This window comes from Chaetodon auriga, chromosome 19 (genome assembly GCF_051107435.1).
Source record: "Chaetodon auriga isolate fChaAug3 chromosome 19, fChaAug3.hap1, whole genome shotgun sequence".
NCBI lineage: Eukaryota > Metazoa > Chordata > Actinopteri > Chaetodontiformes > Chaetodontidae > Chaetodon > Chaetodon auriga.
In genome coordinates this window covers 1,943,109-1,961,685 of record NC_135092.1, presented here as the reverse complement: position 1 = coordinate 1,961,685, position 18,577 = coordinate 1,943,109, and the positions used below count along the sequence as shown (strand labels likewise).

Below are 18,577 nucleotides of genomic sequence, written 5' to 3'. Positions count from 1 at the left end.
AGGCAAATAGACATGCACCTCCATATTTCTAAAGTAACCCAGAAAGGACAAACCAAAGCACCGGCTTTAGAGAGCGTCTCTAACATTTTTTGCAGGCATTGTATGGAAGGGTGAGGCAAGGGGTGTTCAGTTGGTTGCAATCTGCAACCTTACTGCTAGATGCCACTATCCTAAACACTGGATCTTTAGGGTTTGAAATGTACTAATTTGTACAGCATGTCATCCAACCAAATCTGAACAATGCCGACATAGCTATTCTGAAAGTCCACACTGGAAGGCAGAGTGAATAGTCATAGTGAGGGGGATGGCACAATCATCACTCAAATCAGTGCTCAACACTCTCAGACTGTCTATCTGCATGGTGTTGGACTCACTTGTACTCACAAAAGGTGACAGAAGTGAGTTACGCAAAGAATAATAAAAAAGAAAGCTTGAGTGAGAAGCTCAAAGTTTATCAGGTCTAGTTTCTAATAGCCTGGGTCCAAAGGTACACTAAGCCTTCAGCTGCGAACACTCTTTAGAAAAGATGCATATTTGCTTTCAGCTGAACCATTTAATAATTCAAACAGTCTCATCATGTGACTTTAATGTGTTGTTATGTGTTTCAGTTGATGTCAGTGTGGGCTGGCTTGAGCTTCATGTTGGATAAACTTCTTCACGTTCATCTTGCGACCTGCTCAGCTGGGACTGGAAGCATGGTTGGTCAGTCAGACGGACGGATGTTGGAGGAAAGGGCCCTGCAGCTGCTCTGCTGCATGAAATTACAGAGAAAAACACGGCGAGGAAATTTATGCTGCTGCCTCTTTGTGTTCACGCTGTGAGAGAGCAAGCTGAGCGTAAACTGATCAGATCTGATCAGAGCCACGCTTAGGACAAGGCCAGCGGTGCAGGGCTGATTCCGAGTGTGTGTGTATGTGTGTGGTGGGGTGGGGGGGTGCTGCACGTTCACGGAGCCATAAACTAATTTCTTCCAGAGTCGTGGTTGCAGCTCGTCTAAAAATACTAACGCCTCACATGTTGTTTTATCTTCAAACTGAAGATCAGAATCAGAATCAGCAGCAGCTTTCAGTTCTTTACGGGAGCTGTCCTACATTTCGAGTTTTGGTTAAAAAAAAACTTTGTTTTTCTTTGTGTGTCTTTGTGTGTCTGTTTCAACATTTCTATAAGCTAACTACTCCTTTTGTGCATTTGACTAATATCTTTTCATAAATTTTACATCTGTATTCTACTTGTAATGCCTATTTTTTACCTTCTGTTTCATTTTAATCTTTATTTTACACAACTTGTATCTAATTTCCATGTTTTTTAAGTATTGAGGTATGAGAATCAGAAATTATCAAACTGTTTTCAATCTGTCTGTTTCTTTCTAGAGGTCAAAGGTCATCACAGAGCTGCTTGGCCCACTAAGCTGCGATTAGTCAGTCAAGGTTGAAGATGATATTTAGAGAAAAACTTCAGGCCAAAAGCCAATAACAAATGGCTGCTCATCATTATTAATGAGGTCAGATCAACAAAATCATGACAAAACAAAACAAAACAAAACAGAACAAAAAAAAAACCAAAAAAAAAATCAGAAAGAAGCAGAAATGAGAGAGCTGAGAGAGAAATACAACTGACACCAGAAATACATTTTAAGTGACCGGACCACTGATTTTATACTTCACACATGAACTCCAAAAAATTGACATCCTCGGGTCATTTCTTTCATCAAGCAGCCATCTAACATTGACTTTTTTCTGTGTCTCTCCAATATTTAGAGTATATTCTCACAGGACAACAGTACACAATGGTGAATGCACTATGTAGGTAATAATTTTGGAAAGAGCCTGGGTGGAGCAAAAGTAGGCTGACAAAACAGCAACGTTCATTGTAATGGTAAAAGGATTACATTTACAGTAAATAGCATTTTTTTAGTCAACTGACCACTCAAGGCACTTTCCAACACATGCCATGTTCACCCATTCACGCACCAATGGCACGGCCATCAGGAGCAAATTGGTGTTCAGTATCTTGCCCATGGACACTTCAACATGCAGACTGGAGAAGCTGGGGATCAAATCATCTACCTAATTAGTAGACAATCTGCTCTACAACCTGAGCCACAGCCGCCCTAAAGTTGAGTGTGATAGGCAGAGACACCTGTCAGTCTGAACAAACACACCCCACTTTAAGCTTTAATGCCCCCAGGACTCCAAGAGAAACAGACGCTTGAGCCCTGACCAATCAGTAGCCTCAGGTGAGAAATATCCCCTTTACTTTCTGCAAACTGTCTGCAGTTTGTTTTGTCGCAGATTAATGTTCCTGAATTAAATCTGACAAATCCCAAACAAATGACTGACTGACACAAATGTGTGTGTGTGTGCGCGCGCGCGCGCGTGCGTGCGTGCGTGTCTGTGCGTGTGTGTGTGTGTTCTTGTTGATGTTGACATACATATTCAGTGTTGATTTGTTACACTGTCTGTACCTTCAGATTATTATTAGCCACAAGGCTTAGGGTGACACTGACACACACACACACACACACACACACAAATATGAATTATTCATTATTTTTGTTCACATATATTTACATGAATCCCAAAACTTAGTTAGATTTGTGTTTTGGTTTTCTCTTGTCTATAAATGTTCTTTATTTTATTTATTTTTTTGTGTGTGTACTTCGATGATGATTTATTTAATATTTACTTATATATTAATGGGTTTGAAGTTTTTTATTTTTGTTGTTTTTTTTTTTCCTTTTTTTTTTTTTTTTGCAATGTAAATACTTGAAACTACGGAAGCTCTGAAAGGCAAGGTGGAAAAAAAAAAATAAAACGGCCAATGTTTAAGTTTATCTCGTACGTACGAGATACTATCTCGTACGTACGTAATCTAAAATCTGTTGTCGCAAGAGTCAGTAGGCTACATGACGTGCATTAGCCCACTACTTTAAAGCATCGATTGAAAAAGACAAACACCTGATAAAAATGATTACAAATATGTTTGAGCCGCTTGCGGCTCACTTTTGCATGGCAGGTCAGTCTGGATGACGTGTCAGTGGCGGAACAGCTACGTGTTGTCACATGGAGCTTTCATTCATAATTCTATATAAAATTATGTGATATAGATATTTTATGGAGAAATCTCTCAGTCCCATTGTGGTTTACAGCAGATATTTGTAGTTAAAGTAACTGAGAAGGTTAAACCTCTCGTTTCAGATTTTTTTTTCCTCCAAAATAACTGAGCCAGTGGCCCTGAGAGGCAAGGTGAAAAAAAATAATAATTGCGAGTTATCTCGTACGTACGAGATACTATCTCGTGCGTACGAGATACTAACTCATACGTACGAGATACTATCTCGTACGTACGAGATAAACTTAAACATTGGCCGTTTTATTTTTTTTTTCCACCTTGCCTTTCAGAGCTTCCGTATGAAACAAAATATCAAGAAAAAAAATTTTTTGATAAAAAAGCTGACCAATCAAGTTCTCATCCCAGGTGGTCAAATGCCAGCTGGGCTTTGTCACACTCCTCAGCATCTCATACAGGTGCATGAAGCACCGTTTAGCATCTGTGTGCCATACTCCGAAGAAAGTTCTTAAGGTAGGTAGGTGATGTTGTGAAATGCTTGCACTTTGTTTAGGTTTATGCACCAAAACTAACTGGTTAGGTTTAGGAAAAGATGGATTTAGTAAAAGGTTTTCTGACACGTGGTTAAATCTGTCAGATGATTACACTTTGTTTAGCTTTAGGTACTAAAGATGAAGCCCTAGTGGAAGTTCAGTGAGGAAGACTAGTCTTTGCATGCTTAGACCTGTAGCTTACTTCTCACACCATCCTGCATTCACTCCTCTCACGCATGCTCATTCATAATTTTTTTGCCATCATTGTCTGGGGCCGTCAATTAGGATATCAGCTGTTGCCATCAGCTGGTCAAATCTATCCAATAGCTGAGCAACACACCTTCATCGTTGGCCTATCATCTTGCTGCTGTCTTTGTAAATATGATTCTCTCTCTGCCTTAATTCTGACATGCTGCTGTAATGCGAACCTCTCCACCTCTCCATCACAGCCCAGTTTTTGCAGATATTCAGCATCATATTCATCATTTTATCATCTTCATCCACCTCATCAGTCACGAGTCATCAGCCACCACTACCTGTGTCTTGACTCCATGGGAGGAATTATCTTGCTGCTGCTCAGAGCGATGCCGCTCGATTACAGAATTTCCCTGTATAGTCTAAGCACCAAAGACTTTCTGATAAGACTTAATTATCACATATCATCTGTCATAACAAACAATTATCTTTACTTCATTCACTCATCTCTCCTGATTGAACTGCTTAGGTTTTGTTTACGTTAGATTTAAGAAAAGATTGTTTTCTTTACAATAAGAATATTCCTCATAGCAGATGGCAGACGGGTTAATCCCACTCTCCACCAAAAAGGGCCAATAAAGGGAGGTGAGAGTCAGTTAAAACTGATGAATATGTTCTCACTCTTAAGCCTGTGTTTAGTGAGAAGTCTGTTGTGCAAACTCAGTGCATTGACAGTAAGTTGAAGGAAGGTTCAAGTTCCTCTGTTGGGCTGTCTAAAACCAGTGTTCAGTAGTACGGAAGGGCTGCCTGATAGCAGGACTGAGGAAGTGTTGGAAGTGTGACTGGTGTGTTTTTATTGTAAGAAGTGGGGGTATATTGTTGAAAATGTCATGCTCTGCATTAGGAGAAGAAGCCTGCAAAGTCTATCACGTTTGTCAAAACATCTAGTCCTGTGTCACAATTGGCTTCTATATCCAATGAGTCTTCAATATCTAATGAGTCTTATGGAGGGTTTTGTGTCCTGAACTGGCTAGGTTGACAGAGTTCCAGTTGCTGTTTTGAGGGATACAGCAGCTTCACAGTCTTTCATTTTAAGAGATGTGTTGCCTCTGTCTCAGGAGTCTGCTATGGATTTCAGTGTCCCGGTGAGGGGATTTGGGATGCAGTACCTCGGTGCACCTTTAACTGAGGGCATGGACTTTATTTTAGGGAACATTTTGGCTTGAGGTAAAGTTTGAGGTAACTGCTGTTTCTGTCAACACAGAAACAGCGGTTTCTGAAATATAAATGTTTAAATGTAATAAATGTTTCTGAAATATGCATAATATTAGAAACTCTGAAATATTAGCTATTTTTGATAGTCGCTTAGCTCAATTGCCTGATGATTTTGTCACATAAACTGCTGTTTTCTGATGTACCCTCATGTACAACTGTCTTACAGCACAATATAGATGTAGGTGATTCCCCACCAATTAAACAACATGCATATCATGTTAATCCTGATAAGCATCATCATTTGAGAAGGGAAATTGAATACATGCTTGAGCATGGGATTGCTGAGCTCACTTCTAGCTTGTGGAGTTCTCCCTACCTGTTGGTTGACAAGTCTGGTAAGTTTGACTGGTTTTGTAAGGATTTTAGAAAAGTGAACAGCGTGACAAAACCTGACTGTTATCCTGGACTGTGTGGATCTGGATAGTAGCGCTTCATATGTAACTAAGCCTGACTTGCTTTAGGGTTACTGGCAGATTCTGCTACCTGCTGAGGAGATTTCAGCTCTGATTTTTTTCATTATACTTTTTCATTATACAGTGATGGCCCTTGGGATGCACAAAGCACTGACTACATTTCAGAGGCTGGTTAATATTGTACTGTCTAGTCTCTCTGGGTGTGAAGCCTATTTAGATGAATTGGAAATATACTCTGACTCTTGGTGAAGTCACATCCAGCAGATAAGGGAAGTGTTTTACCAGTTAAGCAAAGCAAGCCTGACACTTAATTTGGCAAAATGTGATTTTGGTCAAGCCACCATGGTCTACTTGGGCAAAGTAGTGGGCCGAAGTGAGGAAGTTAGCTCCAAGGTAACAAGAATGTGTTACAAACCTTCAGTCATTTCAAAATTCATATTTTACATTAATAACAAACATGTTTGCAGTTGAGGAGACTTGGGACAATGGGACACAACCATTTGTCATGTCTATGTGAATTTTCTACACTTCAACAACATGCAAAAGCTGGTAGAGCTCACGAGTAATGAAAGAAACCATGGCCCAAAATGGAGGAACTTATCATGTTTGCTGTGTTGCACCATCCAGTTTTATACAGCCCTGCTCTGAATATACAGGTTTCTGTCTAAAGTCATCGCGGGATGCACATGCAAATTCTCAGAGCAACTTTGAGCAAGGAAGGGGCTGACACTTTTACCTTAGTGAGAAGGCGTTATTGGTCCGGTTGCTAGATAAGGCGCATACTTTCAAAAGATGTGATTAGTTGACAAAAGACATGGCATTCTTAGTGATAATGGACAGTGAAATTGATAGAGTCTTTGGTGAGGCCGGCTTCATGGTCCACCAGGGGTGAGGAACAGTTTCAGGAATTGTTTGGCAACAATTGGTAGTCCCACTCAGTAACAGATCCAGGAAGGGCAAGACAATACACGTAGTCATGTACAGAAGGCTGAGGTAGTTACCAGAGGGCAGAGGAGCAGACGAAGTCAGAGGCAGGCAGGGTCAATACCAAGATGGCAGTGCAAAGATACTTGCTGGAGTCTTGCATGAAGTGAAGTGACTCAGGAAGAAACATTCATGGCTGAAGTAATGTATTAAAGTTTTATTCACATTACATATAGTCATGTTCGCCAACTTCCTTCCTCACTAAGCTCTTGCTGTGTCATCGTCTTCCTCTCCCCTCTTTACTCGTGTTCATCTCACAGATTCTCATAAGTCATTTTCCTTCACTGCCTTCTGATCCATTCAGAAGAGTCAGGCAAAACATAATTTTCATGCAGAAATTAAGTAATTCTAGAGCATTAATTGCTACTTAGTATTCACAAAAGGAATTTGACATACTAATCAGCACGCAAATTAGGCAATTCTAGAGGAAGATACTAGAACATAAATTACTGTGTATAGTAAATTGAGGAACACATATTAAGTAGTTTTATTGCACAGATAACTTATCAGTGCATACAGATTCAGTAAATCTTGTAAACAAATTCAGTAATTCATTTGTAAAAATTACGTAATCCTTGAACATGAATGACATAATTTTACAACATAAATGATTGTAGAAAGTACACAACTATCAGAAAGATGAACATTTATTGATGTCATCTATTGATTTATAGATGTGAAAACACCTAAATGACGACTTCACAAAACTACATTCACTGGAGGTTTTTGTTGTATTATTTTACTGCAAATGTATCTCAAGTTAGAGCTAATCCTCCCGGTATTCACATAATGTAAGTACACAACATTAATCTTGTTATCCTTGCTTCAATCAAACTGGGTGCCTGATCATAAAACTTGTTGACTGATGGTGTCTTTGTTCATGTTAATGCTCATGCTGGTTTGGTAATATTGGGAACATATCCCACTTGGCAATAGCTGCATAATTTCAATAAAATATTTAAACAATGTAATGTGATGACAAACAGTGGAAAATTAAAAATATCTTTCGTTGTGGGACTGGTTTTCCACTGCCACTCTTGCTGAAGTCTGCTGTGTTGACTGTAGTGGACTGTGGGGTAAGCGAGGTCTGTGAGCATGACTGGCCAGCTGGCTAGCCAGCAACCCCCACAGGCACTTATGGAGCTTCTCAACTCAAAAAACACTGGAGCACTTTTTTGATTCGTCATCAATTTCCAGAAAACTCCAAAAAATCTACACAGTTGATTTCTCACCGCATAAATTCACAGAAGTGATTGCAGTGATGAAATGGCGCAAGAAAACTGTATAAAGTGTCCCATTGTTGGCCTGGATGGTTGCTGAGACAGCTCCAGCGCTTTGCATTTTGGGACACAGCAGGCGAGATAGACTGGTCTGATGCATACTGGAGATTCATGCTTAATCAGTACGACATCTGGGTATTTTTTAGCATCCTGCAGATTTTGCTTTTGTTTGCATACTGTTTACTTCATGGTACATTTTGGCCAAATCAGTATGCACTGTTTGTATCGTACATAGTTTTAAGTACAGCCCGACCCATTTACAGAGACAGGGCTGTGCACAAAAAACATGTTTTTTCATCGTGTACATAGACAGGACAGCTAAGAATTCAGTAAATATCAACAATATTTCTCAAAAATTACTCACCCCACCTTTAACTAATGGGGTAGACACATGAATGACTTCAGCTAGCAACTCTGCTAACTGAAGTGTGTCACATTTGTTAAGAATGATAAACTTAATATCCTAAATAGTCCACTGTTAAATCGTGCTTATTTAAATGAAGTGCTGGCACAGGGTGATAGCCTCTCTCTCTCAGTACTCTCTTCCTCTCTCAGTCATGCCAATGATGCCATTGTGCCTCCCTGTTTCCTTACCAAGATTAAGTACCCAAGTGCACCTGAGACACACATAAGTATACAAACACACTGTTAAGTCGTGGCTTGTTTTGAAGGTTATGTAACCAGTGTTCCTAGGTGGCAATTTTCTATACATTTTTCAGTTATAACTGACACGATCAAATCAAATCTAAAACTGACTTTATGAACAGCTGCATCATGATGATGAATATTATGTGGCACTCAGCCAAACATATACCTGAGTAGTCTAAGATGAAACCACGGATGTAACTAGTGTGGCATGAAGCAAGGTGAATGAACACAAGTAGTTTTCCTCTTGAATAATTTAATTTACTTACTGGTGAATGAAGCCACATTTAAAACATTGCTTCTGAGGAAAAGTTCCAGTACAGACAGAGGTCAAGCTCATCCAATAGGTAATGAAAATGTGCTTTAGTTGTGATTGGATTTTCAAATGCTTTAAAATTTGTCTATGAATTTCGATGGCATAATGTGAACAGCAAAGATTCTATTTCCTCACCTGGAGACTGGTGAAGCATCGTTGCACTGCATTCCAGCAGAACTACACCTAAGATCATTTTACTTTGTCAACAACATGCTTTTACTTAGTCTGTTTAATGGCAACCTTAAAAATGAATGATGAAAAATGAAGCTAGCGCAGAAGTGCCAAAAACTGCAGTTCCTCAAATGGCCACTTGAGGCTGGCTCCAACAGCGAGTCAGTCTTCATAGACCCCCACATTAAAATGGCCATCTTAACAGCAGAACCAAACATCTTTACAGCCTGGTACAAAAAAAAGGGTTTGGTCTCTATAGCTTATTTCACCGTTCATTACAAGTGTATGTGGGCTGAATTTTTTATTAAACCCACTCGCTTAAATTATATTAAGGCTTCAGGTTTTGCATGATTATGGTCATGGCTACTTTGAGTGACAGGTAGCTGCTCGGCCAAGCTTAATTCGGCCCACCTCAGCTCCACCCACACTCCAGCTCTTCCGTCATTTTTGGATTAGCTGGGAGTTTGGTGGAGTCAGGCACAGTGAAGATGGCAACAGCCAACCTATGCGTGATGTCACGGAGATTACGTCCATGCTTACAACAAGTAGTCTACACTAAATCTAGAAATATGCAATGTAATCTCTCTCAGTCAGTGTGTGGATGTGCACTGTGTGGAGGACAGGACACCAGGAAGTCAGTTGTAGTGAGACCAGGTATTAAACAGATTACCTATGAGGTAAAACACATGTGTGAAAGCTGAGTTATTCTAAACCACAAATTATGTCATGCTAGTGCACAAATGATGTAATTCTTGAGGATAATTACATACATTAAAAAAAAATACAAATTACATTATTCTACATCAGAAATTACATAATTCTACAGCACAAATGATTAAATTCTAGAGCATAAATTACATAATCACTTACTAGAGTTACACTAGAGTTCCATAAATTGAACTCTAGAGCATGAATCAAATGACTGTTAATAATTAGGAAGTTCTAGAGCCAGAATTATATTGGAATTGTAAATACCGTACTGAAATTCAGAGCCATCCAGAGTTTGAATTAGTAACATTTATAGTATTTCATTTTTTAAAAAAATATTTTTCTAGAATTTTAGATGTAATTCATATTATTTATCACCTATCATCATATTGTGTAGCATGACATCTGGTTTTGGTGTCCCCAGGCTTTGCTTCACAGCACCTCAGCAGCATCATTGTTTCATTCAGCCTCTCAGTCCTCTGATCTCTTTCTTCTCTCTGGGATTTGAACCGACAGCTCTCTGCTCACAGTTAAAGCCTGTTTCCACCCTCTTCCCCCTTGTTTTCCTCCCCCGCTGTTTCCTCCCCTGAGGCATGTGTGTGTGTGTGTGTGTGTGTGTGTTTGTGGAATGAGCAGATCATTGGCAGAGAGATCAGAGAGTATTATAGATCTGATAGATGCTGCCAGGCAGAGTTTAGCTTTATGACGGTGTTTATATTTATATACATTATCATCATTATCATCATGTTCATCCCGCTTACCTCCAGTCCTTGGCTTGGTGCTCCAGGCTGAATACTGTGACTCCAGACTGAGGAGAATAAAAAGTGAAATTGTGTACTTTCTATCTGGGTCAGAGGATGAACAGATTCATCAGCAGCGGATTCACATCTGCAGAATCTGGAGAGGAGAATGATCTGATAGAAGAAACTCTGATGTGCACACACTGTTCACCTTTGACCTCTCGGGCTGTCATTTCTTCATTTCTCCCATACATTTAACCTACCCCATGCATATATATATATATATATATATATATATATATATATATATATATATATATATATATATATATATATATATATATATATATGCTGCTTCACATGTCAGCACTGCTAAAGCACTGCTAAAACACTAAGCAATACTAATACTGTGTAATAGTGTGAAATATGAAGCAGCTTTGTAAACATGTATAATGTAATGTATAATGTATATAATGTATAATATATAATGTAATAAACAAAGCTGTTCCAGATGACCTGCATATAAAAACCCAGTAATTAATTAAACATTACTCCTCCAACCAGGCCACATAAAAAGTACTGTATAGAAAACCTGACATTACCATTGGGTTTTTGTTTTTTTTTTTGTGCTAGTGGCAACAGTAGAGGAGCATGCTGAGAACCAGGTCATCCAGGTGTTGTTTAATCAGAGCAGTCAGAATGCAGCCTGTGGAACGTTGCAGTTTGGACAGGACGACCTTGATGCTGTGCCGGGGGGCGGAGCTTCAGCCCAAACTCATCGACCTGGATCAGATTCAGCCCCGCAGAGGTCTGTTCACCTGAGGAGGGTCAAGGTCATTCAAGAGGTGAAGTCTGCTGTCCAAACACAAACAACTGAGAAACATCAACAACTAAAGCCGTGCTGGCGTCCCCTTAAGGCTGCAGTGTTCATTACAGCCACAGAATGAAAACCTGTCAGAACATCCTGATGATTGAGTTTTTCATACAGTCTCACCAGCAGTGGAGCTAAAAATGGTGGTGTTAGAGAAAAGGTCATGGGGTCATTAAAATCTAAAGGGTTCATCAATAGGGGAGCAGGAATGGGTATGAGAAAAAGTGTTGTATATTTGGAATGCCATTGGTTGTTGTCAAAAACTATTCTTTGGGTTAATGTAAAAACTCCAAATAATCGCCAAATGAGTTGGGACCCTTCAAAGATTCCCATGATAAATCTGAGGGGTCACAAGGTGATCAAAGAGATACAAAATATAAAAATATTTACACAAACCATTTATTTGTTCTTTCGTCTTCCTTCTTATCAAATCCTCGTTATGTTCACCACTTCAGGCCTCTCAAAATAGCCAAAATGGTTGTGCCCTAATGCGCTGTGATATCACGGTTGTACTCAGGAAACAAAATGTCAAAAATATCAAACACAACACCAACCGCAACGTCGTTTTGTAGCACATTTCATGCAGGATAGCGTGATTCAAAGGGCGCCATTCACAGCTAAGTGTATAGCTGCATGGGTTTAAGTGCACTCCATGTTTGTATTTTTAATAAACAGTGATGAAGCACATGTTCTACTCACCTGGTGGTGCCTGTGTGATCAGTAAGCGCACTGCTGTCTAACATACAGGTCTGTACCACCACCTGCAGGCCAAGGGTATGATTGCTGTTGTTTTCCCCTTGAATTAAAGAGCTTCGGTGTATCAAAATGACATCAACCAATAAATACATCATTAGTTTAACAACTAGGGGAAAAGAAAGTAGATGCAGTCACACAATGGAAAAATATAACTTATTATTTTTGTGTTCTCTTCCTATTCCTTTCAACTGTATTCTTTACCTTAACCTGTGAAAGTGTCTGCTGTCTCTGCTCTCAAAACTTCCACCACTGTGGTTTTAGCTGGCCTTCACTTAAAAATCCCTGCATGTGTCTAAAAGCAGCATCAGTGCGCAAAGTGTGATCAGCTGATTTTAAATGGTAACATTAATGTGAATAAGTTGTGATGTTGGTGCTTTCTCCCTCATTAGCCATGTCATAGTGGAGCAACAAGTTGGAATGTGAAAGGAAATTAAAAAAAAGATGACAAGTGTCTGTTATTAATTTCCTTTGAAAATTCAAATTTAGACTTAAAATCCAAAGCAGAACATTTCCTTGGTTGATGTGCCAAATATACAAATCACCACACAAAATGTCATCGTGTCCCCAGATCTCAGCAATTAACTGAGTGAATACAATGTTATGATTACTGACAGAAATGATGGATGAAGAAATAAGACCCAAGCTAGAATTAACTGCAATTTTCCTTTAACACACAATAAAGTTAAATTAACCGTCACTCTACCAAACCACACACACACTTTCAAATAACATCACAGGTAGTTATCTCTGCATAATTATTTCCAATCCCTCAGTCATGGAACAGTTCAACATTTTGGGAAAAAGGCTTCTCCCATCTCTAACACTACAGAATATGATTTGGAGCTGTTTTAACAATTCTGCTGTCTCTGGTTTGTTATTATGAACAAATTGTGAATTCCCCAGTAAAAATTCACAAGCTACTTGTTTTGTAGGTTTGATGCTTAACTGCACAGCACAAGAAAGGAAGGAATGGTCAGATAATAATAAGCCATGAGGGATACTTAACAACTGCTCAGTATGATGTGTCACTTTACTTGGGAATGTACAAACAGAATGAATAAGTATAGTGACTGAGTCTTGACTTAAAAGAATTAATCAGGAAAAACTCATGAGGCAAGTGGTTGTTATTCTGATTAACAGATATCAGTGTACCTAATGAATCATTAATATAGTATTTCCCAGCTTGTCATTGTCTACTATTGTCCTCAATAAGGAACTACTCATTTATGATTCATCATCAGGTATATTCATGTCACTTATTTGAAGGCAATTGACAGAGATTTGAAAGTCCAGATGTTGGGTTGCCAGTTTAACCGTGCCACTTGGATGGAAAGTGGAAAATACCAATTTGTAGACACCCAGCCAGCTCATTTTTCCAGCTGGGGTAATAGTCATCACTGAGCACAATGCCACACTTACTGATGTAGAACTCAGCTATGTTTGAAGTAATGTGTGGAAGTGTTTCAAATTCAACATCAGAGATGGAACATCGTGGATAAAGATGAGAAAATGTGCTTGTGCATGCACACCCACACATTTGTGTTTCTATACTTGTGAAGACCCTCATTGACATAATGCTTTCCCCAGCCCCTTACCTGAACCATCACAACTAAATGGTTAACCCCAACACTTTCACTAACCGAAACCTAATTCTGACACAGCCCTTAAAACCAAGTCTGAATCCTCAAACAGCCTTCCGAAAGTGAGGACAGCCAAAATGTCCTCACTTTCCAAAGATGTCCTCAAGGCCAAGGTCTAAAACTCAAATTGGTTCTCACAAAAATGGATGCAAGTACATACATGCACGCATGCGTTCTTTGCATCATGTTTATGTGAAGAAAAATACAGAAATACATGGAGAATTACAAATTAACCATTTGTTACACAAAAGATATTTGAAACCCTTGTTTATACGTTTGTGAGCTTTTTCCTTTTAGGAAGAAAATGTTCAAAAACAAAGACTGAAGCTCACTCACAAATAGGCTGCAGCTTGTTTGTTAAATTCTCACACAAACACAAATAGGAAACTTTGTGATTTTTGGGGTGTACCACATTGGGACTATTTCTTGAAGAACAACAGTTTATCCATCCACCCAGCCTTCTGTGCAGCGTCTCTGCTGGTTACGATCAGACCTCAGGAAGTCACAGCACCGGCCTGTTGTTTGCCAAGAAACTGTTTCAGCACAGAACTCCCTTTAAAACCAAACCCAAAATGCTGAACGGTTCATTTAAAGTGACAGTTGACAAATCATTTCACTGCAGCCCAAACAGAAAAAAGAAAAAAACCCTGATATGTAAGGAGGTGTTGTGTCCACCCAATCAGACTGGAGTTTTCAGAATCCAGCATCTGCATTCCTGAACAAATGAGTCCTCCAGCTCTCAGCTCAGGGCTTTGCTCTGCTGACAGATGTGAGACTACACCTGCAGCAGATTTTGATCTGCCGCTCACTTTGACCACACTGGTCTTTCCTTTCTCTGCTCCTCATTACTCAATGCCTTTGAGCGTGTGGTAGATGTGTTTCGGTAAAATCACAAACCCCTCTCCAAATGCTGCGGTTGGCTCACGGCCGGTCCTGGGTGTCTCACATGCCGCCTTCAGCCTCTTTAGCTGTCTCTCCTGCCGCCGACACTTCTGCTGTGTGGTCTTCAGCTTCTTCCTCAAGCTCCCTAACTGCTCCTCCAGCTGCTCAATGCGCTTCCTCTGCCGAGCAGAGTCCTCTGCGGTATAGTTGTGGTCACAGGAGACTGCCACTGTATCACCCCGGGTGTCTGGCGGGCTCCTTCCAGGTTCCTCCTGTTCCTCCGCCACTGCCAGGTCAGAGGTAAGAGGCAGAGTCAGAGGGAAGTCAATCTCTGAGGGGAAGGGATCCTCCAGTGACTCTGTCTGTCAGACAGAAAACAAAAGAGTCCTGATGCTGCTTTCTGAATTTAGCCAAGATAGTGTGAAGCTAAACATACAGTTGGTGGTTAACACTCATCCAGAGGTGAAGGGCGGTTTGTTCATTTTAGTTACAGTTGATAGTTAGAGCATTTGATAACAGTTATTTTGAAATAAAGACAACAGGACTGGAGCCTGATGAGGACTGAAGCTTTCTAAAGCTATGATTAATCTTACATTTGTTTTCTTATAATTCTCATCCAATAGACTGCAATCTATCTCTGCTGATGATCTAAAACTCTACACATTTCATCTCATGTCATCGCAGTTTCCAAACATCAGCTGGGAGAAACTTTGCGGGTTTGGTAGAATTATCACAAAATCTTTAGAGTTTATTCACGCTGAATTCAAGGTTGTTTCCCTCAGTTGGAGAAACAATCAACCAATCAGAGCTTCAGAGGTGGGACTAAGAAAGGGGACATTTGAACATATGAGCAAGAATTAGTTTTGTCACTAAGTTAGCAATAGTTACATCTAGCTGTTAATGGGTGTAAATATTTCTACATAAGAACCAGTTTATGTGGTGTAACGTGTTTTAATGTAGTGATGTGGAAATCTCCACTTTGTAAACACATAATAACAAGTTTAAGTTTGAACTTATAAAGAGCATGCAACCGGCTCCTGAACTAAAAGTCAGCAGTGTTTGGTATAATCTTTTCCTCGGTCTGAATCAAGCGGACTCTGCAACGGACTCAAATGCTCTGAGCTGCTTCACCTTGATGCTGAGGTTGAAGGTGAAGAGCGATGGCACAGCGTTCTCCTTCAGCACACGGTTGTTGCACTCTCTCTTGAAGCAGTCTTTGGTGAAGTGCTGTGAGCAGATGTTGCTGTACTTTGTCGGCTTGAAGTTGTTCCTCCTCATTGCCGCCACCCATTTACCACAAACATCTGGACGTGCCAGAGGAAACCTAGGGAAACCAATCAATCAACAAACAAACAGAATGAGAAATAAAATCTAAATGAACTTTGATCGCCTGGAAATGTGTTCCTTCTGTAGCATTTATTTCATCATCATCAGCGGGATACTGATCAATTCCTTGTCTGATTATCAATAATTTTTTTAGGTGATTTCGGAAGTAAACCTTATGTCAAAATTGTCAACTACAACCTGGTCCTGTCAGAAAGCCTTTATTGGTAAACACTAAAGAGAACATGTAGTCCTATACACAGAACTCCTTTCAATAAAACTTTACTTTACCAGTGGATTCATCTGTTAACTCTGACCTCGATGTCAGTGCCTTGCTAAACCTGATGGGATTAACAGGAATTAAACCTGTCAACTTAACAGTTTAACATCCAACAGGCGACTGACTGCTAAATTAAACTTAAAAAAAAAAAAAAAGGGACTTCAGATGAATATTGATTGCACGGTAACTTGTGTTGTACGTAGGGTTAATTCAGCTCGTCTCACATGGCCAAACCAGACGAGTCTCCACGTTTAACCTGCTCCACCAGAGGAGACTTCCGGCTAACAGCGCCGATACATTAAGAACTATAACCGAACTCCAATCAGAATAAATGGAATTTAATTCTTCCCGTATTCTTGGATAAAGCAAACATGGAATTAATACCCTCCCACTTGACATTACGAACGTGCACTACGTCATTATTAATTCGGCATAAGTAACTCTGCAAAACACTAATTAATTTAAGTTTTAATCACATCTAAACTGGAATGTTTGGGTAACGCGACCGTAAACACGATGTAGGTTAACTTGTTACTTTGGAGGAGGGGGCCGTACGACTGGCAGGCGAACTTGATACAAGACTTTTAATTCACCAGAGTAAAATTGTGCTCGATTAGTTGTCTGTGACCCGATTTTATCAGTAAAGCCTATCTACACAACAAATGTCTTGTGTCAATTTCTAACACTGTTGTATTGTTGATGATGAGCAATGAAGCTTTAATGAGGCAGATAAGTAAACGCAGGCTGGTAAACTCTGTCGGTACTCTTCCCCAGTGCAGCGTAGTGCCTATCCATTATTTCTGGAAAGCTAATGCTAACTAGCTTGCGCACAGTTTAAATGAGCTTACTTGTGGAATGAAATGTCTTTGTCTTTGTGGTAGCGGTTCTTACAGCCATACGCAGAGCACGTCTGAACCATGGCTTCTGCACCGACGACTCACACTGAGAGTCGGACTAATACTCCACGGAGCTCCGCTGGTTCTTGTCCTCACCTCCACACAGGCTTCACTGCCACCAACAATGATGGCGAATACCGAATAACGTGACTTACGTTCTTCGATCTGATTGGGAGAGCTCTCTTCCCATACCTTCCCGGAATATGTTACAGTGTCCAGCGAGGGAAAACAAAGATTTCATGTTGTCAAGGTTGTCATGTTGCTTTGATTTTATAAACTGACAAATTCTTTCAGAACATTAGTATATCTATGCCAATGAGAACAAGAACCTGAAACTTAATGGATTTTATACAAAAAATACTGCAATATGACCTTAACACTAATTATTTCCTATAATACAAAGAAACCCCTGCCTGAAATATATCCTTCCAATGACACTCAGTTTTACTTAGCTGCCTTTCCCGCAAATCTAAAACAAACAAACAAACAAACAAACAAACAAATTATTGAAACATCTTATTTTATAGCTGCAAATCATTTTCAAGATTTACAACTGGGGTTGTCAACCCATAAATGTGTAACATTTTTAAAATGTTATCAATACATTTCAACATGTGAATAATCTCATGCTGGAAATTTTTGTTATTGTGATGGCCAAGGACATTGAATGTATTGCTAAAATAGGATTTTATTGGAAAAGATCTTGATAAACAAATGTCAATTTACCAATCACCCCTTCCAACCTATTCCCTCACCTTTGATGAGTATCTTGTCATTTGTAAAAATGTGACATTATTTTCTTTTTATTATTTCTTACTTATTTTCATGTCTTAAAATGAATGAAACTTGCCTCTAAATGATGAAACATTCTAGTGGTTTTCAAGTAAAGATTTGTGAGAGAAAATATGTTTCTGCTGGTGCCACGGGCAGGTGTGCAAATAAAGGTTAGATATGATGTGTGTATATTCAGTATATTATACTGTATAAAGCAACACTGGTATCAGTAGCGCCTATGCTGATAATAATTGTAGACATTTATGGCTCTGTTATTGGCTGCAAACTGGACACTTTTGATGAGGTGGTGGAGAGGAGGACACTGGACAGACTGTTATCCACCATGGATAACCCTGAACATCCTCCTCACCACCTCGTGGACAGACAGTGGAGCTCCTTCTCTAACAGACTGCTTCAGCTCTGCTGTCACAAGGACCACTTCAGGAAATCATTCCTGCCACGAGCCATCACACTTTACAATAGCAACTTAAACAGTTAATCCACCAACCTCACAAACTCCAATATTTTAAATGTTATCTGCACTACTGCAATATTGCACATACAGTCCACAGCTTACATTTATTTATCATTCAAAACTGCACAAATATTTTTGCTGTATTATGCTATTTTTTGCTTGTAAATACTGTCTATATATTTAGTTATATTGTATTTTTATTATATTATATAATATGTATTATACATTATAACACATATTACAGAACAATATATTTAGTTTTAAATACATTTTTATTTTTATTCCTGCTTACATTTTTTGTCACTTGTTACGTTTTTCTAAATAATTGTGTATACATTCTATGTTTGCCTG

The 18,577-nt window shown here is 39.4% G+C and overlaps 1 protein-coding gene across 1 annotated transcript; it reads right to left on the bottom strand.

Annotated features, from left to right (window-relative positions):
- Positions 1-12,605: 12,605 nt before the first annotated feature.
- Positions 12,606-17,113, bottom strand: thap1 (THAP domain containing, apoptosis associated protein 1). The gene is made up of 3 exons (XM_076757330.1): positions 16,930-17,113; positions 15,610-15,802; positions 12,606-14,840 (listed from the first exon to the last, which is right to left on the bottom strand). The coding sequence occupies exons 1-3, from the start codon at positions 16,998-17,000 to the stop codon at positions 14,442-14,444; spliced, it is 663 nt and encodes a 220-aa protein (XP_076613445.1). The 5' UTR covers positions 17,001-17,113; the 3' UTR covers positions 12,606-14,441.
- Positions 17,114-18,577: the final 1,464 nt, after the last annotated feature.

What these genes read in the sequence shown, in the direction of transcription:
- thap1 (XM_076757330.1), bottom strand. Translation starts at nt 17,000, where the DNA reads ATGGTTCAGACGTGCTCTGCGTATGGCTGTAAGAACCGCTACCACAAA. An exon ending in AAAGACATTTCATTCCACAA is followed by an intron (nt 15,803 to 16,929) that starts GTAAGCTCATTT and finishes TGGTTTCCCTAG; the next exon opens with GTTTCCTCTGGCACGTCCAG. An exon ending in CCTTCAACCTCAGCATCAAG is followed by an intron (nt 14,841 to 15,609) that starts GTGAAGCAGCTC and finishes TCTGTCTGACAG; the next exon opens with ACAGAGTCACTGGAGGATCC.